Source organism: Oncorhynchus tshawytscha, linkage group LG10, assembly GCF_018296145.1.
Source record: "Oncorhynchus tshawytscha isolate Ot180627B linkage group LG10, Otsh_v2.0, whole genome shotgun sequence".
In the NCBI taxonomy this organism is placed as follows: domain Eukaryota; kingdom Metazoa; phylum Chordata; class Actinopteri; order Salmoniformes; family Salmonidae; genus Oncorhynchus; species Oncorhynchus tshawytscha.
This window is the reverse complement of record NC_056438.1, coordinates 65,247,513-65,273,662: the sequence shown is the minus strand read 5'-3', so window position 1 is coordinate 65,273,662 and position 26,150 is coordinate 65,247,513. Positions and strand designations below refer to the sequence as shown.

At 45.3% G+C, this 26,150-nt stretch overlaps 1 protein-coding gene across 1 annotated transcript in view; it reads right to left on the bottom strand.

Moving 5' to 3' along the window:
* Nucleotides 1–2,677: 2,677 nt before the first annotated feature.
* Nucleotides 2,678–26,150, bottom strand: part of LOC112260658 (E3 ubiquitin-protein ligase mib1) — a 90,260-nt gene continuing 66,787 nt past the window's right edge. Inside the window, exons 14-23 of the mRNA XM_042329587.1 lie at nucleotides 13,171–13,303; nucleotides 12,531–12,617; nucleotides 12,005–12,163; nucleotides 10,396–10,577; nucleotides 10,037–10,226; nucleotides 9,590–9,668; nucleotides 9,195–9,338; nucleotides 7,898–7,975; nucleotides 7,265–7,365; nucleotides 2,678–5,432 (exon numbers count right to left, since the gene is read on the bottom strand). Of these exons, the coding sequence (XP_042185521.1) occupies nucleotides 5,292–5,432; nucleotides 7,265–7,365; nucleotides 7,898–7,975; nucleotides 9,195–9,338; nucleotides 9,590–9,668; nucleotides 10,037–10,226; nucleotides 10,396–10,577; nucleotides 12,005–12,163; nucleotides 12,531–12,617; nucleotides 13,171–13,303 (1,294 nt within the window). The 3' untranslated portion in view covers nucleotides 2,678–5,291. The remainder of the gene's footprint in view (nucleotides 5,433–7,264; nucleotides 7,366–7,897; nucleotides 7,976–9,194; nucleotides 9,339–9,589; nucleotides 9,669–10,036; nucleotides 10,227–10,395; nucleotides 10,578–12,004; nucleotides 12,164–12,530; nucleotides 12,618–13,170; nucleotides 13,304–26,150) is intronic.

Sequence of the window (26,150 nt, the reverse complement as noted above, 5' to 3'; positions counted from 1 at the left end):
GTATATTACCAAACAGGGTTAGTGAGTTAGACAGCTAACTGTGATAAACAACCAGAAATAACTACTGATATTCTGGCTCATTAAAAAAAAGCTAAACCTGTGTATTTGGTTGTTGTCAATCACACCATACCCATTTCATTCACATCAGAAGAAGCAAAATATATATTTCAGAATATTTAGGCATGTTGCTTTGTAGTATACCCCCCTGGTCCTTGCCCTGATCCATGGGTGGCTGATCAGCAGCAGATAGGCCCCCAAACAGGCAGTCTGCTGATCCCCTACCATGGCTCAGACCCAGCCAGACCCAGTCCATTCCAACATCCATCACCCTGACTGATTGGCTGCAGCCCTGCTGTCCCATCAGGGTGTTGGAGACAGCACTATCTCCTCTGGCCTGGGGAGGCTGGCTAAGCTGCCTAGGGAGGGCTGTTTGCTGACTGGGCCATGAGGGGTTAGGGGCTGTTACTCCCCCACCAGGTGGTCAATTTGTCAGTTAACCCCTGCTGGGTGTGAGTGACAGCAGCCCATCAGTTCAGCCTGGGGAGAAGAATGGAGACGTGCGTCACCCCAGGACACTGACTTTGACCCCTCATGACTGGGCTGTGACCATCCCTAGAGTCTTATGATTTACAGCGCCTTCAGAAGGTATTCACACCCATTGACTATTTCTCCATTTTGTTGTTTTTCAGCCAGAGATTTTGTCTCACTGGCCTACAAATGATTTACAACATGGCAGGTTTGAATTGAAACTAACACATAAATAGCACTTATTCTGAACATATCTAGCGGAAATACTATTTTCAAAGATGGTTGCAATTGATTTCCCTTCATAATGTTCTGGCAGGACAATATGCATGTTGTTTTTCAGCCAGACATTTTGTGTCACTGGCCTACAAATAATACCCCATTATGTCAAAGTAGGAATTGTGTTCAATTAATTTAAAATGAAAAGCTGAAATGTCTTCTCAATAATTATTCAACCCCTTTGTCATGGCTAACCTAAATAAGTTAATGAGTAAACATTTGCTAAACAGGTCACATAAGTTGCATGGACTCACACACGCTAGTAGTGTTTAACAAGGTTTTTGAATGACTACCTCATCTCTGTGCCCCACACGTACAGATCAGTCAAGCAGTTCAACCACAAAGACCAGGGAGATTTTCATACGTCTCGCAAAGGGCACCTACTGGTAAATAAAAAAAGCAGACATTGAATATCCCTTTGAGCATGGTGAAGTTATTAATTACACTTTGGATGGTGTATCAAAACACCCAGTCACTACAAAAATACAAACCGCTTAGGGATTTCACCAGGAGGCCAATGGTGACTTAAAAACAGTTTGTTTAATGGCTGTGATAGAAAACTGAGGATGGATCAACAACATTGTAGTTCCTCCACAATACTAACCTAAATGACAGAGTGAAAAGGAAGCTTTATACGGAATAAAAATATTACAAAACATGTGTAACGGATGTGAAACAGCTAGCTTAGTTAGCGGTGGTGCACGCTAAATAGCGTTTCAATCGGTGACGTCACTTGCTCTGAGACCTTGAAGTAGTGGTTCCCCTTGCAAGGGCCGTGGCGTTTGTGGAGCGATGTGTAACGATGCTTCGTGGGTGACTGTTGTTGATGTGCGCAGAGGGTCCCTGGTTCGCGCCCGGGTATGGGCGAGGGGACGGTCTAAAGTTATACTGTTGTTACACATGCATCCTGTTTGCAATAAGGTACCAAAGTAAAACTGGAAAAATGGTTAAGAAATTAACTTTATGCCCTGAATACAAAGTGCTGTTTGGGACAAATCCATCACAGCACATTACTGAGGACCATTCTTTTTTTTCATGCATTGTGGTGGCTGCCTCATGTTATGGGAATGCTTGTCATCGACAAGGACTAGTTTTTTTTAGGATAAAAAGAAACAATAGAACTAAGCACAGGCAAAATCCTAAAGGAAAACCTGGATCAGTCTGCTTTCCAACAGACATTGGGAGACAAATTCATATTTCAGCAGGACAATAGCCTAAAACACAAGGCCAAATATATACTGGAGTTGCATACCAAGACAACATTGAATGCTCCGGAGTGTCCCATATTTCATGTTCTATAAATGAGCAAAAATGTCCAAAAACATGTTTTCACTGTCATCATGGGGCATTATGTATATGATATTGAATGCAGTCAAACAAAATGTGGCATAAAAGTCCAGGACTACAAATACTTTCTGAAGGCACAGTACCTTGGTTTGCAGCCCTTCAGTGTTTTTTTTCTGACTGAATGTTTTGAATATTGGTATGTGTAACAGTTTAGCTTCCGTACCTCTCCTCGCCCCTACGTGGGCTCGAACCAGGGACCCTCCGCACACATCGACAACAGCCACCCTCGAAGCATTGTTACTCATCGCAATTACTTCAAGGTCTCAGAGCGAGTGACGTCACCGATTGAAATGCTATCGGTGCGCACCCCGCTAACTAGCTAGCCATTTCACATCGGTTACATATGCTCAGTCAGCCAAATACCTTTAAATGTTTGTAAATACGATGCCAGCCTACACTGCAGGGGCAAGTCAACAACATGCTAATTGCCCAAACACGTTAAACAAACAAGTTGACAATGTCGTTCTTTAGTTTGTTTACATTCACAAGAAACAAAGGAATAAAAACAAGAGTGTGGGTAGAGGTCTCAAGATTCATTCAGAACTTTATTTCAGTTACATGGTGCTTTGAAAAGCACTTAAGCAATACAGTGACCAGCTTTTATAATACATGTCATACTGCATAAATTAAATATTCATGCCTAAAAAGGGAAAGAATACTATTGAAACCTTTAAATCTTGACGGGTTTAATACGTTTTGAACATAAGGTACAAAATAGGCCTTTATAACAACTAACAAGACAATACTACCATAAAGCAATATTAGTGCTTTTAGAATGTTAACACCATCCGTGAAATAAAAACGGGGAGTAAAAACGTTCTTTCCTATAAAATTGCTTATTTGTGTGGTCAAGCTGGTCAGCTTATACCGAGGTGAACAGCTCCACACAGACGGATCTGCCTTATTAGTGTCAACTTCACCAGTGGAACCATTTTCTTTCTATCCCCCAAAACACTGGCAGAAGAATACATGTAAAACCTGACAACATTGTCTCCCTCATCACCAGTCTCATTATTGACTCTGAACATGTTAGACCTGCAGACAAAACAAGATCAAATAATGCTTCGTGTTTTTTTTGCTTGAAGTCTATCAAACTAAAAGACACATTTCAACATTGATATTTAAGCAGGATGTGTGGGTGAGAGTGGACGGCTACATTACATTATAGCTAAGGCTCTATAGAGATAAACTTCTAAATCCTATTTGTGGGCAGCAATACAAAATAATTTACTCTACATTTTATCATCTTGGCTTTCTATTAGATTGTATACTCTAGCTCAATAAATGTGTTTATTACAAAACATTCTGCAAAATACATTTAAATAAAAGCAATACCAGATTAAGAGCACCTTATCCCCAAACAACATTTAACAGGTAAATCATTTTTGGAAGCAATGGCACATGAACAATCAATGGTTATTAGCGATGCTTATAAGAATCATAGGATGCTTGTATACCAGACAGGTAATACCATCTATAGTCTTGGAACAGCTCTAAAACAACTTGTGTCATTCATGATGACATACTCTGTTTGTACAAATGCTCAATAAAGTTAATTCATCCTCAGAAATGTCCAGCAGGTACATGATAGTATTCACTTATAAGTAGGCTGAATGAAACACTGTCTTGACTTGCATCTATACTGGGTTTACTGTACTTAAGTATTAACAATTGCAGACCAAGGGTGTTGTAATGCTAAAGTTGTACTGCCTGGCCTGTCTGTGTTTCTCCAGAGAGAGAGGTTGGTAAACAAGGTACAGGTGATGAGGTGTTAGCAGACGATTGGACTGCAGCGGTATCACCACCTTATCAGTCAGTCAGAGTTAAGGTGGATTTGGACCTCCAAAGTCTAGACAAACAGAACAGCAATTTTGCTTTAGTTCAATCAGCAGTTTTTGTGCTAACCTGCCCTGTGCAGGTCTTAAAGGCATACTTCGGGATTTTGGCAATGACCTTTGTCTACTGCCCCAGAGTCCAATGAACTTGTGGGTACCATTTTTATGTCTGTGTCCAGTATGAAGGAAGTTAGAGGTAGTTTTAGCGATCCATTGCTAACTAGCATTAGCACAATGACTGAAGTCTATTGAATCTGCTAGCATAGTATGCAGACTTCAGGTCATTGCGCTAACGCTAGTTAGCAATTGCGCTAGTTAGCAACTTCCTTCAAACTCCACAGAGACATAAAAATGGTATCCACAAGTTCATCTGACTGGGGAAATAAAGGGCCTCATTGCCAAAATCTCCAACATGTCACGACAACCCATCTCAAATATGCACATGTAGCAGAAGACTGGTTGAACTTGTAAAAGTGCTGGACATCGCATTTTTTTTGCATGTACAAAAATATGTCATCATATTGTAGCTATCATGAAATGTTGAGTAAACTACAAAAGTAGTGAATATCCATGTCAGTAGCTTCTATTACCAATACTCTTGCATAAGAAATACAAATAGAATCAATGATAAATGGGTTTTAAGTTTAGCGACAGGAGAGGCAGCCCTTCGACAGGAGAGGCAGCCCTTCGACAGGAGAGGCAGCCCTTCGACAGGAGAGGCAGCCCTTCGACAGGAGAGGCAGCCCTTCGACAGGGGAGGCAGTGTGCCCTAATGAATAGGACCTTGTAAATGGGACTAAGTTGCTCTGACCATATCCCTCAGTCCATATCCCAAGGCCAACATAGGGCAGTGTTGGGATGTGTGCCAATAACCCCACTACAATAATAACAGGAAGAGGCGTTCTCACACATAAACAGGAAAACAGAGAGGAGGGGGAGAAGAGCGAGAGAGAGATACGAGAGAGAGGAGAAAGGGCATTCTGAGGAGAAAAGCAAAGAATCAGGCTGCTACAGGCTTTCAGCTGAGCTACAACCCCAAAGACCTCTTTCAGTACAATGTTTGATTGTTTTATAACAAAGTTAAAAATTTTAAAAGAAGCAACATTGGTAATTCTGATGTTTTTGTTTTTCTGGTGTAAAGACACCGAGATAGATGGGAGAGCAGCAGCTGGTGTGGCTGGTTGTAGATGGGGGTTATTAGGCCGAGACCTGCCTGAGACTCTAGTACAGGAGGATGCGCCTCTCGAAGGGCCTTGACAATGGGGGTGGTGGGGGTGTAGAAGGCTCAGACTGAAGCCTGGGATTCTAGTACAGAAGGATGCGCCTCTCGATGGCCTTGCGGCAGATGGGGCACTCGCTCATGCGGTCGCCACACAGCTGGCAGGTGCCGTGGCCACATATGAAGATCATGTTCTTCAGCCGGTCCAGGCACACTGGACACATGGTCTGGAGAGACACACAAAATAACACTTAGTACTCATCTTAGTGGAGTCATCCCAGTTCTGATATAAACACATTGTATTGGAGAAATGGTTGCTTTGAGACATGACTATAGATTCCAAAATAGTCTACAGCCTGTCTTAGGGCAAGGAAAAGGTGTCTCATATCCACACACTGTTATTAAACATTATGTTCATTTTTTAAAACCTGTTTTCGTGGTATCCAATTGGTAGTTATAGTCTTGTCTCATCGCTGTAACTCCCGTACAGACAACTCAGGAGAGGCGAAGGTCGAGAGCCGTGTGTCCTCCGAAACACAAACCAACCAAGCCGCACTGCTTCTTGACACAATGCCCACTTAACCCGGAAGCCAGCCGCACCAATGTGTCAGAGGAAACACCGTACACCTGGCGACCGTGTCAGTGTGCACTGTGCCCAGCCCGCCACAGGAGTCATTAGTGCGCGATGGGAAAAGGACATCCCTGTCAGCCAAACCCTCCCCTAACCTGGACGACGCTGGGCCAAATTATGAGCCACCCCATGGGTCTCCCGGTCGCGGCCGGCTGCGACAGAGCCTGGACTCGAACCCAGAATCTCTAGTGGCACAGCTAGCACTGCGATGCAGTGCCTTAGACCACTGTGCCATTCAGGAGGCCTTTATAAAAGATTTTATACATATTTTTACACTAGTGGTTGGAATGATACTGTGAAATTGCTAAAATTATGATAATGCCCTTTAAGTGTAAGAGCTGTTTGAAAATACTGCATTACATTTCTGCCTGTTTTGGTGGGATGGAGTTCAGGCCTGCCTGGTGACATCACCATGCAGTACATTAGTTCATAGACCAATAAGCGAGAGAGTTCCAAATCTCTAGCAGATTTTCAGTTTTCCCCTCCCCACTCAGACCACTCCCAGACAGTCCTAATTATATTCTTGCTTGAGAAATTGCTCTTTGCTAACAAGCTATTTGTTTCTTTGTTTTCATTTAAAAAATGGTCAAAATCACAGTACATAATTGTTAACCAGAAATGATTTGATATTGAGATAAAATCAGCTGCATTGGAACTTTAATGTTTATTGATGTGTCTAGCGCACGCACACACACAAGGTTAACGTTGGTTATTACAATTCAATCTGAACATACCACCACGCCGTCTCCAGCACACACCCACCACGCCGTCTCCAGCACACACCCACCACGCCGTCTCCAGCACACACCCACCACGCCGTCTCCAGCACACACCCACCACGCCGTCTCCAGCACACACCCACCACGCCGTCTCCAGCACACACCCACCACGCCATCTCCAGCACACACCCACCACGCCGTCTCCAGCACACACCCACCACGCCGTCTCCAGCACACACCCACCACGCCGTCTCTAGTACATACCACCACGTCGTCTCTAGTACATACCACCACGTCGTCTCTAGTACATACCACCACGTCGTCTCTAGTACATACCACCACGTCGTCTCTAGTACATACCACCACGTCGTCTCTAGTACATACCACCACGTCGTCTCTAGTACATACCACCCACGTCGTCTCTAGTACATACCACCACGTCGTCTCTAGTACATACCACCACGTCGTCTCTAGTACATACCACCACGTCGTCTCTAGTACATACCACCACGTCGTCTTTAGTACATACCACCACGTCGTCTCTAGTACATACCACCACGTCGTCTCTAGTACATACCACCACGTCGTCTCTAGTACATACCACCACGTCGTCTCTAGTACATACCACCACGTCGTCTCTAGTACATACCACCACGTCGTCTCTAGTACATACCACCACGTCGTCTTTAGTACATACCACCATGCTTACCTGCTCCTTGATGTCCTGCAGTTGCTGCTGCAGTTTCTGAACGTCAGCGTTGACATTGGTGTTGTCTTTGTCTCTCTGCATGGCTGGGATATTACCGCTGGCTGTAGAAGGGGAACACACACACACAATGTTGAGAAACAAACAAACATATGCAGGTTCTCAAACTAGTGGCCCCCGAGCCGATTTACTGCGAGCGAGAGCGAGATGCCTTCACTGTAAAGTCTACCTGTTGTATTCGGTGTATGTGATCAATAAAATTGGAATAGATTTTAATGACATGATGCTCTAAAGGCCAAACTAATCAAGCAATCATAAAGCCTTGTGTATGTGGGCTATTCTGGAAAGAGTCCTACACTTTAACCCAGTCCGTTTTTAACAAGCAGCAATTTCAGAGTTAGACATGTACGTCCTCAGACAGTATTTGGCTGAAATAGGTCTGAGGCCCTGTGCTTGAGGGCACAACCTATCATTAAACATTTGTATGTGTGTGATTCTGTGTCTTGTGTTGAGGGGTGGGCGAAGGATCGTTGCCAAGGGGGTTTCGGCAGCAGGTCATAGGCCAAGCAGGGCAGACAGCACTGGGGATTTTTGGTTTGGGGAGTTTTGAACCAGGGAAGAGGATGAGATACTTACACCAACTTAGTGCCAGATTGTTGGGCTGGAGCAGATCCAGCGAGCCCCCTGCCATTAGAGCGGAGTTCGAGTTACCTGCTGAGAATAACCAGTCACAGTGTTATAACAGGAGCCCCTGGTACAACTCCACAAGGCCTGAGGAGGAGTAGTCTACTCACTACTAAAGGCCTGGAGACAGAGGAGGGACAATGAGGTTATTAGATTTAAAACACGTTAGGTGGGAGGTGGGGGAGAGGAGTCTCTTCTAGGTAGAGTGAGCTGCAACTGCGTCCTTCAAAGTCTAAAAATCATACACACTAAGTAGTACTACTAGAAGGAAAGGTACCAGGACAAAAGCTGTTTCGTCATCAGTACTCAGCAGGTAACATGCCAACTCGTAGTGCTACCAGTGTGCTAGAAGAGTGGTCTAGGATGGCACTGGCATCCCTCTCCAAATGTCCAGGGACATAAGGGAATGAGTGTGAGTGTGAGATTGAAATAATGTGCTTTGTATTTGAAGAGATCTCTGTCTGTGTGTGTGTGTGTGTGTGTGTGTGAGTGAGTGAGAGTTTGTGTGGCAACACACAAAGATCTTTGGACGAGCAAATCTTTGGCAAATCATTATAAAATCTGTGAACTTACAACAGTTTCCCTTTTAACTCAACATAAAATAATAAGGAAAACAAACTAAAGGGAACTGCGGATAAAGGTCAGATAATAACGTGATAAGAGTGTGTGCAACTTAAAGACAACACTAGCGATGGTAAACGTAAGCCTGAATACACACTCACACATTGAAATAACCAACACTGTACCGTCACTACTTAGCTAACAGATTGGATGGAGAAATTGGATCGAGCAATGGACTGATGGAGATATTAAATCAGTTGGTCAAATAGACTTTTAGGAGCCAGCTAAGGGAGAATTAATAGCCGGTTATGGAGGTCAATTTCTTTTCATAAAATTAGTGCATGCTGCTGAAATGTTATAACATGTGATTGAATTGCATGTTATGATTAAAATACATTCTCGCCTGATAAAGTTAAAGATCATGCATTATGCATTAATGACCTCAACGAGGGAGGTTTGTTTTCCAGTCTGGGAAAATGACACATTCGACTAAAACACACAAAACAATGACAACATTAACATTAAAATAATGCAGGAGCAAGACAGCTGTGAATCAACAAACCAACACAAACAAACAAAAACACAACAAGTTCATCATGGGGGAAACAACAAGATGGACAGTCATGACAATGAGAGAGAAAGGGGGATAAAAGGGAATTAAAAGGGAACGTGTGGAAGATTCACTCACTAAGGTCCTCATCATCATCATCATCATCATCATCATCAGCGGCATCACCCTCCATACCTTTCCCTCCACAACAAAGGACAAAGGGTGTGCGGCGTTCCACAACAGCCCGGCACTGTACGCACTTCTTCATGAGGCCGGCACAGTCTGTACGGAGGAAGGGAACAAAGACAGAATGAAAGGTCAGTATGGCCCACTAGAACGCATCAAAGGTTCTGGAGAATTGTTGCGTTCTTGCAGCGAGGCAGGGTCTTCGGTAGGGCACACCATAGCAAAACATTTTGCAACAGAGAGAAAAAAAAAACAAAGGGAAAAAAAAGTGTTCAGTAGGCTACCTCCCCACTTCAAAACGGTTTCCCCGTACGAGGAAGCAACCGTAGCTGGTTTAGTGTACTTACTTTCACAAGCGCACATGTGACCGCAGGGCTCGAAAAGCACGGCAGCCTTCTTGTCAGAACATACGACACACTCCTCGATCTGTATGGAGAGACAAACATCTGATGTCAGTGAAGGGAAAGTCATACCTCTAATTGGAGGATGTCGTTACACCCAAAACCAATGCAAAGCATCCATTAATGTACTAACTAAGTCAACTTACACAACTTGATACGTCGAGGCACCCCAACAGTTGGCCTAAATCATTCATTGACATCAAAGGGAGACTTGAGCGAAAATGTGAGTGAAAAGCATTCAGATCAGAATACCGGACACAGATTAGTCCTGTACTACAACGTTATTTCAATGGAGATTCACAAGTTTTCAGTCCAAGACCAGACTTAATCTGTTTGAGAAACCGTCCGGTAACGTTATTATTTAAACCAACGAGGCCGGGTTTGGTACAATACCTTGGTTCTGGACTGGACCTGGTCCTTGCAGATGAGGCACTTCTTGACGCGGGGGGAGCAGAGAGAGCAGGTGGCGATGTGTCCGCACGGTCCGAACAGGGTGTCTCTCTTCATGTCAGAACACACCATACACTCCTCCAGGGTCTCACCGTTACTGTTCAGAGACGGGCTGCGAGAGCCCACCTGGCCACTGGAAGAGAGAAAGGGATAGAGAGAGGGATGCAGAGAGAAAAGGGAGTTTGTGAGAAAGAAAAGACGACGGGACATATTAAAGGAAGATGGGGAGAAAACAAGTTGAAGCTCACCAGGTGTTTCATCGAAAAGAGTGTAAACCATGTCCTAGACCTGGGGGTTCTTACCTGATCTTCTCCTTGTGGCACTTGGCCAGGGCCTTACAGAGGCTGGGGTCAGGGCAGAGGTCCAGAGGGGACTGGCCCTTCTTGTTGCGCATGGTCAGGTCTGCTCCGTTAGCTGCCAGGAAGCAGGCGATGGATGCTGCACTCTTCTTCTCTGCTCCCTGGGTGCCCAGGCCCATGATCAGCTGTGGAGGACCAACACACACAGGAGTCAATAACACTTTGTCTCCCTTTCTCTTTCCCCCTCCCCCCAGCTCCACCAGACAGAGGAGCACAGAGCAGAATAGTGTATTTGGGACATATGCAGTGTGTTGGGTAGGGCTGGGCTATATATCAAATTAATTTGATTAGCGCGATGTTCCAAATGCCTGTATCGCAAGAATCGAGGTTGTTATTTTTTTCCTGTTTTTATGAGAGTTCTGTGTCTTTTTGGTCTCGTCTCCTTCTGTGCACTTTCCCACTCAGAGACACCAAGCCCCTCCCCCTTACAACAAAAGATCAAAGATAACTTCTTCCTCCCTGACAACAAGCAGTTTAAACTCACCATTTGCATTGGAGGTGTGGTCCAACAGAATCGGTCATATGGACACCGAAATGCTTAGACATTTTACTGTAATAGACAATAACTTAACCTTTTAACGACCTCCTTTTATTGTCTCATCTCCCAAATGGTAGAACAGAGCAGACCCTACTAAAACCCGTATCAAATGGATGCTCAGTTTGTCACGCACGGCATTGCGGTAGCCACAGACTGATGTGCAAGCTGTCTAGTCTGTGTTTAATACATGTGCAATGAGCATTAAAAAAGGCACTTAAATAAGGAATTGGCAACTTGTTCTCATTCTGAGAAATAAGCATCTTCTCCAGGTAGGCCACGCGATTTCAATATGTAAAGGTGAACCGGCTGCTGTTCAAACAGTTGGAGACAGACAGGAAGGTGTCTTCATAACAGTTCAACTGTTCTAATGTTGGAGAGTAAATAGATCCACGTTGGCGAGACTTGGAATATAAAGTTAAGTTGGCTACTCACTGGCACGTGGGCTTGGCTTGAGAGATTGTTTCTGAGACCTGTGTTACATTTCTATAATGACTGTTACCAGAAGTTAGTCATTACTGGTGGATGTGCATTGTTCTGGTTAAAAAGGGCGTTTTCATAGATAGACCAAAGCTAGATCAGTGATTATTGCAACAACAAAAAGCAGGTTCAACTATTTTGATAAATAATATATACTAGTGGGTCTTATGGTTGTGGAAGGCTTCTATTTATCCAAGCTCTGGATTCATCAGATTATTCCTGACTTGGTGTATTGACCTTTAATTGTGCAACAAGGTTTATTCAGAGAAAACAGTTATATTGTGAATGACGGTTGAAAATATTTAGATATGATTTTCAGGCCATATCGCCCAGCCGTGGAGTAGAGCTCTCCCATAGCATCACTTTAGAAAGCTTTGAAAATGGCCCAGCCAGCCGAGTGAGGCACTCAAATGCTCAATCCCCTACAGTATTTTTGGAGGGTTCTAGAGGTATGTGTTAGGTGTTTGTGGAGGGTTCTAGAGGTATATTAGTTGATTTAGGATGGTTTTACAGGTATATGTTAGGTGTATTCTGTACCGTGTTTTTGGAGGGTTCCCAGGGCTCCACCTTGCTGACGTCTTGCATGTCCTGTAGCTGGCGGAGCTGGGACAGAGTGTGGTGACGCAGCGCCTCGTGGAGAGGAGTGTCCCCATCCTTGTCCTGCACATCCAGCTTTGCCTCTGCTCGCACCAGCAGCTGGAGACAGACAGGCAGAGAGGCAGACAGGCACACACAGACACAGAGCATTCCAAATTAACATGGTGATCATTTAAAATGAGCATTTATTTGCATAACAGTCCAGTACATAAAAAAAAAAAATTATCATCCAAATAAGTCTAGCATGGCATCACAGCTAGAGATCCTGCATATTGACTGTGTTCCAGCACCACTGAAGCTGCACTTCCAAACCACTCCAAAAGATGGCGACGTAACAACTTTGTTGTCTTCATCTTCTCACCAGCCTTTAGTGCACCGTCAGGAGTGACAGACAGATGGGGAGATACCTGCATATAGCATCTTCAGGTAGCTGTAGGAGAGAGGAAGTGGGGAGAGACTGACTGACCCTGACTATCTGTGTGTGCTGTCTCTCCACAGCCAGGTGCAGGGCTGTCTGCTGGTTTACGTTCTGGATGTCCAGGCTGGCACTGCCCTGAGAGGAGGAAAGCGAGGGAACAGATAGAGAAAAGAAAGATGGCGTTGGCATTCAAAAAGACCTGTTTGAACACTGCAGTAGGCTATAACACATTCCTTCTGCAATGTACCACCTCGTGTATTTTGACAACATTTCTGGAATGTTACAATAACATCTTCTCTCACGCCATTGAAATTCAGCAGCCTCATTAGCCCAATTCCTGCTCTGCTTGGTGGGACGCTTCTTACACTGTGGTCCTGTTAGATAGAGGTCTGCACCAAAACTGTCTCAGATATCTCAGATAGGCCGAGCATGATCCTGAGGAAGCAGGTTATAGGCGAACAGTGCTTGTGCACCACTAGGAACCCAAAGGATAATATGGATTCAATAAACAATTAAAGCAGTTATTGCTACCCTACACAGGCACAAACCTATACAGCATTATACAATTAAGAACAAGGCCAGCACTTACTGTGTGCGTGAGAGCCAAGATGGAGACCCTAGGGCTGCTATGGACCATCAGTATGAAACCAGGGGTGTCAGTGGTTAGGTTAATGCTAGCGTGTCCTACCTGGTGAACCAGCAGCTCGGCCACCTCTACGTGGTTGTTGAGCGCCGCCAGGTGCAGGGCGGTGTAACCGTCATCTTTCTTCTCATCTACGATCCAGGGCCGCGGCAGCTTGGCCAGCAAAACACGCATGGCACTGCTCAGAGAGGGAGGAAGAGAGGGACAGAGGGATGACTGGAAGGTGACTGCAAGGTGCATGACAACAGGAACCTATGATGGAAGGAAGGTCATGGCGCAGTCAATTAATCATTGTTGGATTTGAGGAGGGATGCACCACACATGGCATCTGAGCCCCTATCTAGTGCACTAAGGTTGACTAGACTCCTATAGTCAAGGTCAGAATCTATTTTATATGATATAACATCCATCTCAATGCATCTTTAGATTCTATATCTAAAAGTCCAATTGCAAGGCACCACTACACTGAGGACAGATACAGAATGGTGCTGAAACAGCACATTTATTATGACACGTAAATGACTCGCATACTAAATAAACCAAGGGATGGGCTGGTAGCATAACCCGAAGTAGTAGGTTAATGATAAGCGTTGTGCAATTTTAGAAACCCAGTTAAAAGAAGCAGCACAAAAGCCCCAGTTATGGAGAGACAAACTGGTAATAACACCACAGATTGCTGCATTCAGTCAGCTCTCATGAACTGTGTGATATTGTTTAAACAGGGTTGTTTAAGAGTGCTGTGATGCGAGGCAGCAGCGACTGGTTGTGTTCCTGTTTGAAGGTCATTCGGAGGCTATATGCCTTATAGAGAGATGGCTGCTGCATAGGAAACTGCATGGTATGAGAAGAACGCAAGGAGTACAGTGTGACTCTGGACTAGAATACAACCAATTGACAATCTGCACAGCACAACTGACTGACTATGATGCCACACCAAAATGGGAGGGAGAGCGAAAAATGATCATGTAAACTACCCCCTATAGTACATGGGCAGACCGTATTTGAACGTGGGAGGAGGAGAAAGAGGAGTAAATGGTGGGAGAGCGAGAAAGAGAAAAAGAGAGCGAGAGCAGAAAAGAGAGAGCGAGAAAAAGAGAGCGAGAGACTGAAAGAGAGCGCAAGAGAAAGAGAGCTAGAAGGAGAGAGAGCGGTGGAAGGAGAGAGAGGGGGATAGGAGGAGGAAAACATGCATACAACAACCTCCCTGCTGAGCAGACTTGGTCTTCCATCCTGTCCCATCATGGCAACTTCCTCAGCTAGCCAACACTCATCCATTATCTCTGATCTCTGTCTCCTCTCCCCCAGCCCAGCCCTGGGTAAGCAGCCTGGGATAGAGGTGAACAGCCCCTGAGCAGTCCAGTGGGTCTCATCCCAACACACACTGCATGTAGTGAGGCAACACTGTAACCTACCTACTACACAGTCAACCAGGTCACTTTTGTAAAAAAATTACTAAAAACGGCAATATGTAGGTTAATGTCTTCTGACTTTCTGTTGGGAGACTTAGCCGGCACAATGTAATGGCGTAGCCGTAGGGTGCATCTTTGAACTGCGACAGAAAAGCAGCAGCCAATTTCACAAGGGTTTGGACACTGCTGAAGAGCTCTGGCAAGGCACTGGAGCGAGCACACACGAGCACACAGGAAAAGAATACAGTAGTTGCTAGATGTTAGGCACTTATACACATGTAGTAGTGAAAAAAAAACTCTGGAGTACTGGCTAGCTGCAGCTCTCTGGAGTACTGGCTAGCTGCAGCTCTCTGGAGTACTGGCTAGCTGCAGCTCCCTGGAGTACTGGCTAGCTGCAGCTCTCTGGAGTACTGGCTAGCTGCAGCTCTCTGGAGTACTGGCTAGCTGCAGCTCCCTGGAGTACTGGCTAGCTGCAGCTCCCTGGAGTACTGGCTAGCTGCAGCTCTCTGGAGTACTGGCTAGCTGCAGCTCTCTGGAGTACTGGCTAGCTACAGCTCCCTGGAGTACTGGCTAGCTGCAGCTCCCTGGAGTACTGGCTAGCTGCAGCTCCCTGGAGTACTGGCTAGCTGCAGCTCCCTGGAGTACTGGCTAGCTGCAGCTCTCTGGAGTACTCGCTAGCTGCAGCTCTCTGGAGTACTGGCTAGCTGCAGCTCTCTGGAGTACTGGCTAGCTGCAGCTCTCTGGAGTACTGGCTAGCTGCAGCTCTCTGGCGTACTGGCTAGCTGCAGCTCTCTGGAGTACTGGCTAGCTGCAGCTCTCTGGAGTACTGGCTAGCTGCAGCTCTCTGGAGTACTGGCTAGCTGCAGCTCTCTGGAGTACTGGCTAGCTGCAGCTCTCTGGAGTACTGGCTAGGTGCAGCTCTCTGGAGTACTGGCTAGGTGCAGCTCTCTGGAGTACTGGCTAGGTGCAGCTCTCTGGAGTACTGGCTAGGTGCAGCTCTCTGGAGTACTGGCTAGGTGCAGCTCTCTGGAGTACTGGCTAGGTGCAGCTCTCTGGAGTACTGGCTAGGTGCAGCTCTCTGGAGTACTGGCTAGGTGCAGCTCTCTGGAGTACTGGCTAGCTGCAGCTCTCTGGAGTACTGGCTAGGTGCATTGTGGATTGTGATAAACCCAGTCTCTCTCCCCCTCTGTCCTTAGAGTAATAACAAACCCTCCTAGATGTACAGATCTGGGGCTGGCTGCAGTACTACAGTATACACTGAACCACAGTCTCTCTTTCACCGCACAGACCCACTGGATCGAGAAACACCCTCAACAGACAACCTAGCCAATGACAGCCCTGCTTGCGTCCCCAGTCCTGAGTCCCCTATAGTGACTCGGGACTGATAGACTGGCGCCCTCTGCTGTTTCCTAGGTGATACTCCAGCGTTGTGCTGGTCGGGGTGGAGAGAGGAGAGCCTCTCCAGTAAGAAGAAATCTGACCATAGAGATGGATAGAGGACGCACTTGAACACTGCATGGGCAGCGCCATTGAGAGCTTTCAAGGAAGCCATCAAGGCAAAGAAAGGTGTTCTCTCTTTGACTAAATTGACATGCTCCATGCCACGCTGGGTGAAATGGGCAGACATTAATATTAATGTCCCAGCCACACGGCCTGCCTGGCAGGCACTGCTGCAATGCAGTTAGCTATTTGACAGAAATATACAATGAAAAAAAGGGGAAAACGAAAGAAAATACTTTTCCCTGTCCGTGTGCAAGAAAGGGGCTCTGTGGGAAAGTGGGGAGGGGGTGAAGGCATAGGGGGAGAGAGTGGGGATGGGCAGGTCAGGCTCCAGCCCTTAAGTAGGAACAGGTAATAAACTTGACATGGGCATTAAAACCTGGGGCAAGTGGAGGAAGAGGGAGAGAGAGCAAGTTACAACGATGAGGGAACTGGAGAAATAAAATGGGAGCTCCTCTTGTTACGATTGGTGTTAAAGCTTGCAGGTCGCTAGAGAGACTGCCTCAATGCAGAAGGAAGGGCACATAGCGGAGGAAGGAGAACAGGTGGGAGAGAGAAAGATAGATCAGAAGAGAGAGAGAGAGAAAGAGGGAGGAAGAGAGGAAGTGAAGACGGAGACGTGATGAACTGGGTCACCCTGAGAGAGATGCCAGGAGTCCCTCAGGAGCACTCCACCAGGGCCTGTTGTCTTGGGCTGCAGTTTGTCCTTGACCAGGAACCTGTATACTATGTGTTTGGGGAAGGGTCGACAGGGCCCTTCTGCTGCCCCGGCCTAGCTGACAGCCATCTGTGTGGTGGTCAGTACCTGGTACCAACCATCCAACGGGAGGGCGGGGGAACAATAACTTTACTAGGACAAAGCTAAATATGAAGTGTCCCATAATGTTTCACTGACAACATTTCTTCCACGTTTGAGCATATTTTGGGTTGTCAATATTTGGGAAAGTAAACAGACAATGTGCCATTTCCAACATGTCTGTCGTGAGTTTTTTTCTGTGACAGGCATGCCATTTCACTGAATAAAAATGATTAGAATGAAACATGGCTACTGACTATAATCAATGTGGACTAGTCATGTAGTATTTGTGATGCATGGAGGAGGTGTAGCCAAGCCCTATCAGAACGCCTGTCTCAGATGAGGCTTCCTCAGAAGAAACATGGCTGAGTCAAACTCATCAGGACAGGATCAATCTTTAAAATAATGACCCGTTCCCAACCAATCATTCACAAAAGCCACCAAGCCAGACTCCTAATGCACTGATTACTGATGACTGTTTTAGCCCTACCATGGAAAGCCAGTCTGTTTTAGCCCTACCATGGAAGGCCAGTCTGTTTTAGCCCTACCATGGAAGGCCAGTCTGTTTTAGCCCTACCATGGAAAGCCAGTCTGTTTTAGCCCTACCATGGAAGGCCAGTCTGTTTTAGCCCTACCATGGAAGGCCAGTCTGTTTTAGCCCTACCATGGAAGGCCAGTCTGTTTTATCCTTACCATGGAAGGCCAGTCTGTTTTAGCCTTACCATGGAATTGGCATTCCAAGTCAATTCAAATGGAATGGCACTCAGACTACCATACCTTGGCTTCAGTGTCCTTTTATCTGGTATGTGGACTGGGGGGGGGGTGACAGTGTTCAGTGACAGCTAAGCCAGAGGATGTAAATATATGATGATGTAGCCTAAATAAGTAAATAGAGCCCCACATATTGGTCTTGGCTATCAAAAGGGGGATGGATGCACCCACTGACCGAGTCCCACTATTAAGATGGACTAGAGAAGGGGTATTCAACTCTTACTCTACGAGGTCCAGGGCCAGCTGCTTTTCTGTTCTACCTGACCATTAATTGTGCCCACCTAGTCTCCCAGGTCTAAAGCAGTGCCTAATAAAAAGGGGAAAAATGAAAGTACTTTTTTTTTTAAGCAGTTGAACTGGCTTGAGGTCCAGATTTTAATTTTAGGGGACTAGAAGGTTGGGCACATCCCAATGAGGACTGACAGGGTAAATACACCAGTGGAGGGTAAAGAAGCACATCAGATGAACCAGGCTCCAGCTTCATATTAAAGCCTTTGATTAGGCTGTCGTGGATGGAATATTTCTCCCTGAAATGTGACCTTCGCTGCCTTCGTCTAACAGAGTAGGCTGTTTGTGCGCGTTTTCATTAACCAAGATGGGAAGAAAGTGACTTGACAGAAGCATTTATAGTATGTTTTGGTTAGATAATAAATCACAATGCATATAGCGTGCAGTTGTTTGTGGTGACATTTTTAAAGCAATCCAGCCGGCCATGTCTGGTTTTGTCCATCTGTGAAGTAGGCATACTAATGCCTCGTTTTGAATTAGCCTAAATTATCCTTAAATCACCTTGCATTGTGGAACGTCCTGACACATAGGGATTTATGAAGACACGGGCAGACAGTGATAGTGCTGAATGGCACATTAATGTCCCATTGGTTCTAGATGACCCAATTATTTGCCCACAATGCTCCTCTTCCCCTTGCACATTACTCTCTTCAGCGCCTTGAAAAAAACAATTCTCATCTTACCAACTCATCTCATTCACTAGCCACGACAGCCGTAATACACGCCCTGCCACGACAGCCGTAATACACGTCCTGCCACGACAGCCGTAATACACGCCCTGCCACGACAGCCGTAATACACGCCCTGCCACGACAGCCGTAATACACGCCCTGCCACGACAGCCGTAATACACGCCCTGCCACGACAGCCGTAATACACGTCCTGCCACGACAGCCGTAATACACGTCCTGCCACGACAGCCGTAATACACGCCCTGCCACGACAGCCGTAATACACGCCCTGCCACGACAGCCGTAATACACGCCCTGCCACGACAGCCGTAATACACGCCCTGCCACGACAGCCGTAATACACGCCCTGCCACGACAGCCGTAATACACGCCCTGCCACGACAGCCGTAATACACGCCCTGCCACGACAGCCGTAATACACGCCCTGCCACGACAGCCGTAATACACGTCCTGCCACGACAGCCGTAATACACGTCCTGCCACGACAGCCGTAATATACCCACACTCCCAACCCCCGGGTGCACATTAAGGTTTTTGCCCAGGCACTACACGCTGATGAAAATAACCAACTCAACATGCATTCACTACTCTGTCCCTGCCTAGTGATATGACTACGCTTTCTTTCACCACAAGCCTTACCATCATGACTGATTGATTTCCTGACCATTTTCTCACCACAATATCCATGACTCTGTGCATCAAACATGGCATGAACAACATATACAGTACAACATAAAAACCTACTCTTGCCTGTGGGGATTTTTCATGCTATTGTCTCACACCGAGGTAAAGAAGCCAGGCTTCGAGAGGGATTGTTGGGGGTTAGCAGAGCAGAACAGAGCGGTGATTGAGAATTCAGCTGCTCGAAGCGAGGGCCTTCGATCGACGGCCAGGTAGACCAGGCAGCCTCCCGCCTCCCTGCCTGCTACACTGTCACCATATGGGGAGAGCATCTGAGACACCAATGATCTACAGCATGCTTGTAAATCTACCTCTCTAAATCACCGACCGCTGGCTGCCTCGGCCCCAGGCCACACACACACTGTTCACACTCCAACAGATGTCGGAGTATAGTCTGTAGTAGATGAGCTGTAGGGGTACCTGTTACACTACACCATAATAAACCAACACCTTTAAACCAATAACATAGGTCAACCCTTCATCAGAGTCCATACTGAAGTAAAGTAAGTAACTGTAGGAAGAAGCTCCTAACAAGCGATTAAGAGGCTGCTGCAGTATTGCGGGGATGGATAAGGTCTACTCACCCTCTTACCTACTACAAATACACAGGGAAGGAAGATACACGGGTGGAAGACAGCCCATTTAGCATAGTAAAATGAATCCATTGTTTGCAGAGGAATGATGGGAGTAAAGGGCTGTGTATCAGCCATCGTCTCCCCCTTAAGCTCTGAAATAATGGGGCCACATGGCCCAGAGCAGTAGAATGTGTATGGGTGTAGTATAATGGCTTAGTTGTGACTCTCAAGGGAGCGGGATCGTTTAAATGTACATTGTTGTAAAGACAAGAGAGCCCATATAAGCAAGATTAAACAATTCCAACTGTAGCCGACCAGATCCATGTGGTGTGGAGATAAAGAACGACTGTAGCCCACCAGATCCATGTGGTTTGGAGATAAAGAACAACTACAACATGTTTCTCATGTTTTCCAATGTATCCAAACCACAGGCCAAATAATGGACTTTTTGTTGTTAGATTAGTTCTGTGTAAGGTTTTCCTTATTCATGTTTCTTATTTATATTTGAGTCATATAGCAGACTCTTATCCAGAACAACTTACAGTTAAGTGCATTCATATTAAGATAGCTAGTGGAGACAACCACATATCACAATCCTATTAAGTACACGTTTCCTCAAAGTGTATCAGAAAAGTTTTCAATGGTGTGGAGGCTACATGTGTCCCAATATAATAAGATGGGCCTTAGATGGGGAGACTGTGCCCTACTTGTACGCAATGCAACACACACGCCTTTTACTTCCTTCACCTGTCACACTGCATTTATACTTAGCTGTAACCCACTGAATAATTACACTTACCATGGCAACCCACTGAATAATTACACTTACCATGGCAACCCAATGAATAATTACACTTACCATGGCAACCCAATGAATAATTACACTTACCATGGCAACCCAATGAATAATTACACTTACCATGGTAACCCACGGAATAATTACACTTACCATGGCAACCCACTGAATTATTCAGAAGCGGTCAGATTCTAAACACACAAGATCATTCTGTATTAGATCTGAATGTGCACCGTGCAGTAAAAGGCTGCAGTATTGCAGGGATGGATGAGAGCCCTGGGGGTGACTTTCATCCATTCAGATCTAGTATATTTTTAGTCATTATGTGTCTGCATGCATGTAACATGGACTAGTAAAACAGTGTGGTGAATTTGGGTTCATGTGCACAACATGATGTAAGCTTGATCCCCATTATGAAGCTTTGAGCACAAAACTTCTTAACCTAGCTACAAAGTGGTTAAGTCAGAATTTTATTACCTACAATAATCATGAATAAAATACCAATGATAACACTCAAGTGTCCTTCCACCTCAGACAAGAGGACACGCACCACAACACCACGCGCTGAAACACCATCATTGACGATAAAGCACCATCAAGTTGCGCATGCTAATAAATCCCGACAGCCGTTCCAATACATCAAATGAATATATAAACATTTGTTTTTAAATGGAGTGAGAAAATATTCATAGACCCCTGTCAGCCGTGTAGTGGAAATACATCACTTTCAGCTCCCATATTTATCACATGCATCGCTGAAGCACTTAAAGGGAACTAACACAAATAAATCCTGCTCCTTCTAGGTTTGTCAGATCAGCACAGACCCTACCACTGTTTCATATATACTGTACAGTAGTGCTACATAATGCAAAGGCTTCTGTCGGTTACGTTTACGAGTGTGTGTGTGTGTGTGTGTGTGTGTGTGTGTGAGTACCTGTGTCTGTACTTTATGTAGGTGTGTGTGTACACGTGCACTTGTAGGTGTGTGTCTCACTCCCCCCCCCCAAAAGCTCCTGGAGTCGTTGAGGAGGAGAGCAGCATGGAGGCTAGGAACGGATGTTTTCCGCATACCACAGAGAAGGAAAGAGAAACAGAGAGAGAGAGAGAAAGAGAGGTACAGCACGGCCAAGCTTATCTATTGGCCCAGAGCCATGATTGGCCCGGCCCCCGGAGGTGGTGTGGGCATTCTGATTTGACAGAGGGGGATTTAGGCTTGCATTGGCTTGTCCTCTGACTGATCTGTTGGAGTTTTTCTTTATTTGTACTATTTTCTACATTGTAGAATAGCAAAGACACCAAAAAAATGCAATAACACGTATGAAATCATGAAGCAAAAAAAAGTGTTCAACAAATAAAAATATATTTTATATTTCAGATTTTTCAAAGTAGCCACCCTTTTCCTTGATGACAGCTTTGCACACTCTTGTCATTCTCAGATTTACCTCAAAAGAATTAACTGCATAGCCTGGTGCCAGTTGTTTGTGACGTGGTTGTCACCAACAGAGTTGGTAAAATAGCACAAACAGATCTGGAACCACACTCCAAACTGGACTCATTAGAAATAAGAGACTCTTAGCCCTTTATGATGTTAGCTGATAGGTTGGGATATACAGAGGAAAGTTAGACAGCTGAAAGAAGCCTCACGTCAGACTTCAACAGCCAGGATCTGAAGTCAGACGTTGAAAAAGCATCAAGATCAAGATCTGAAAGCTCATGCAGTCCTTTAAGTGTGAGAGGATCTCTTTCAGTCCAGAGATGTGTAACGGAAACTGTGGTCAATCACTTGGAAGATCATCAATACAAAAGCCCCCCAAAAAGTAGGGAAGAAATCAGTCCAACCTGACACACTGAAATACGTGAATGATGAGCACATCACTGAAAGTCATCCACTAACTACAAATATCTAATGGTAAATCCAAAGTCTAAACCCAAGATCTTGACGAGAGTTAAAGGTTATGATGTTTCTGCCCCTTTGAAATGTTTGGTTCCCGAAAGGAACCACATTGAGAGACAAACCAAAACCGCCTTAATCTCTTATAAAATTGCCCGTCTAATTGGAGCTCTTGTTTGAATGTAGTCGAGGGATTCTAAAAGGGGAAATCTGTAGTTCCTACATTGATTTTTGGACTTGAAATTAATGATATACACTACATGGCCAAAAGGTATGTGGACACCTGCTCGTCAAACATCTCGTTCCAAAATCATGGGCATTAATATGGAGTTGGTCCCCCCTTTGCTGCTACAACAGCCTCCACTCTTCTGGGAAGGCTTTCCACTAGATGTTGGGACGTTGCTGCAGGGACTTGCTTCCATTCAGCCACAAGAGCATTAGTGAGGTCAGGCACTGATGTTGGGTGATTAGGCCTGGCTCACAGTCAGAATTCCAATTCATCCCAAAGGTGTTTGATGGGGTTGAGGTCGGGGCTCTGTGCAGGCCAGTCAAGTTCTTCCACACCAATCTCGACAAACCATTTCTGTATGGACCTCGCTTTGTGCATGTGGGCATTGTCATGCTGAAACCGGAAACAGCATTCCCCAAACTGTTGCCACAAAGTTGGAAGCACAGAATCGTCTAGAATGTTATTGTATGCTGTAGCGTTAAGATATCCCTTCACTGGAACTAAGGGGATTGGTCCGAGCCATGAGTAACAGCCCCAGACCATTATTCCTCCTCCACCAAACTTTACTGTTGCACTATGCATGAGGGTGGGTAGTGTTTTTCTTGAATAAACCCAGATTTGTCCATCAGACTGACAGATGGGGAAGGATGAGAACGAGTTTCCACAGCTCCAGAGTCCAACGGTGGCGAGCTTTACACCGTCCATCCGACGCTTGGCATTGCGCATGGTGATCTTAGGCTTGTGTGCGGCTGCTCAGCCATGGAAACTCATTTCATGAAGCTCCAGACAAAAAGGTTATTGTGTTGACATTGCTTCCAGAGGCAGTTTTGAACTTGGTGGTGAGTGTTGCAACTGAGGACAGACACTCGGCAGTCCTGCGCTTCAGCACTCGGCAGTCCTGTTCTGTAAGCTTGTGGCCTCCCACTTATCGGCTGAGCCGGTGTAGCTTCTAGACTTTTCCACTTCAAAATAACAGCATTTACAGTTGACTGGGTAAGCTCTAGCAGGGCAGAAATTTGACAAACTGACTTGTTGGTAAGGTGGTGTCCTGTGACAGTGGCACATTGAAAGTCACTGAGCTCTTTAGTATTCTACTTCCAACATTTGTCTATGGAGATTGCATGGCTATGTGCTCAATTTTATACACCTGTCAGCAACAGGTGTGGCTGAAATAGCCGAATCCACTAATTTGAAGGGGTGTGCTTCATGAAAATGCTTCACGAGCTTAGTTCAACTGTCATACCCCATCAGAACCCAAAATATATGATTGTTTTACTCCAATGTTCGGACACAAAATAAATGTAACCAAACACTGTATTATTGCCTCAAAACATGGTCAGTCCATGCATTTTTTATTCATTTTTATTTTATTTAACCTTTATTTAACTAGGCAAGAACAAATTCTTATGTACAATGACAGCCTACCAAAAGGTCTCCTGCGGGGACAGGGATAAAAAATACAATATAAATAGAGGACAAAACACATCACAATGAGACAACACTATATAGAGAGAACATCTAAAGTCCTGTGTATGAATTTGAGTGTGGTTACAATTCTCCAGACCCATCCCTCACCTTGTTACCAAAACAGTGGCGGGGAAAAGATGTATTATTGTTTCAACTGTGGATTACCCCTTTAATTAAGACAGTAGAGGGAAACCTTTATCTAGCTGAAACCAAACTCATCCATCTCCAGCCCCTTCCTTCTATTATTGATTATCTGTTCAGCTACACATCCAGCCCATACCATTCATCACCCAGGCAGGCAGGATGCATGTGAGGCTGCTGGGTGATGCTGTGGTGGGGCTGCAGAGGCGGATGCCTGTCCGCTGATTAAACTGCTGGGCTTGGTTCAGGTTGGGTTGGGCTGGGCAGGGTGAAGACTAGAGAGGGACCAGTCAGACGACCCAGAGTGTTGATCATTAGGGGACACTTTCACGCCACTTCGACAGGAAGTGATTTTCATAGCAGGTTAGGAGAATATTTTCGCTAACCCTAACCTCAGTCTCCTAACCTGCTATGTTAATTCTCCTAACATGCTACAAAAAAAGTCACTTCGGTATCGAGGTGGCGTGAAAAGTGTTTCCCTTATCATTAGGGACAGGAGTTTATCTTGACCACATGACATCGAGTTTTTCATCCTGACAATGTGACCTAACCAAGAAAAAACAAAAATCCCTATAGCTAATAAGTACGGCCTGGAGTTAATAAGGAGTTAACAACCCCGCAGCGTCAAGACCCATCACCCCCCCACACACGGTAAAGTGTGTAGGCCACTCCATCTTAATTCAGTCATTCAACACACAGATGATGTCAAGCCAAACGTCAAGGGGACCTAAAGTGGGAGTAGGAGCTAAACAAGCATCACATCATAGTAAACACCGTTAGCATCACATCAAGGTAAAGACCGAGTAATGAAAGAATAACGCTGATGTACAACGTTTACTAAGAAGAAAGAGCTGGCCTGTGCTGATTCGAGAAAATTAAGAGGGGAACCTTTAGTTTAACAGGTGGAGTGGGGTCATGTTTGAAGCCTCCCTACAGGGTACTGGGACAGCAGCCTCCTCTCTCCTGATATTTACTGCACAGTATACCTACCTACCTCACACACAGTAGTGACTGGGGGATGCAGTACCATGACACGTGCCTGACTGGAGGACTGTGGAAATGATCATATCATTATCTGGTGGGTGCTTACACAGCGCATTCAGAACGTTTTTAGACCCTAGACTTCTTCCACATTTTGTTACGTTACAGCCTGATTCAAAGATTTTTAAAAAATGTAATAATTTATCTACACACAACACCCCATAATGACAAAGAAAATACAGGTTTTTAGAAATGCCTTATTCACATATTCACTATTCAGATCCTTTGCTATGAGACTCCAAATTGAGCTCAGGTGCATCGTTGTTTATATTGACCATCCTTGAGATGTTTCTACAACTTGATTTGAGTCCACCTGTGGTAAATTCAATTGATTGGACATGATTTGGAAAGGCACATACCTGTCTATATAAGGTCTCATAGTGGACAGTGCATGTCAGAGCAAAAAGCAAGCCATGAGGTTTAAGGAATTGTCCGTAGAGATACGAGACAGGATTGTGTCGAGGCACAGATCTGGGGAAGAGTAAGAAACATTTATGCATCATTGAATGTCCCCAAGAACACAATGGCCTCCATCATTCTTAAATGGAAGTAGTTTGGAACCTCCAAGACTCTTCCTAGATCTGGCCGCCCGGCCAAACTGAGCAATCGATGGAGAAGAGCCTTGGTCGGGGAGGTGACCAAGAACCCAATGGTCACTGACAGAGCTCTGGAGTTCCTCTGTGGAAATGGGAGAACTTTCCAGAAGGACAACCATTTCTGCAGCACTCCACCAATCAGGCCTTTATGG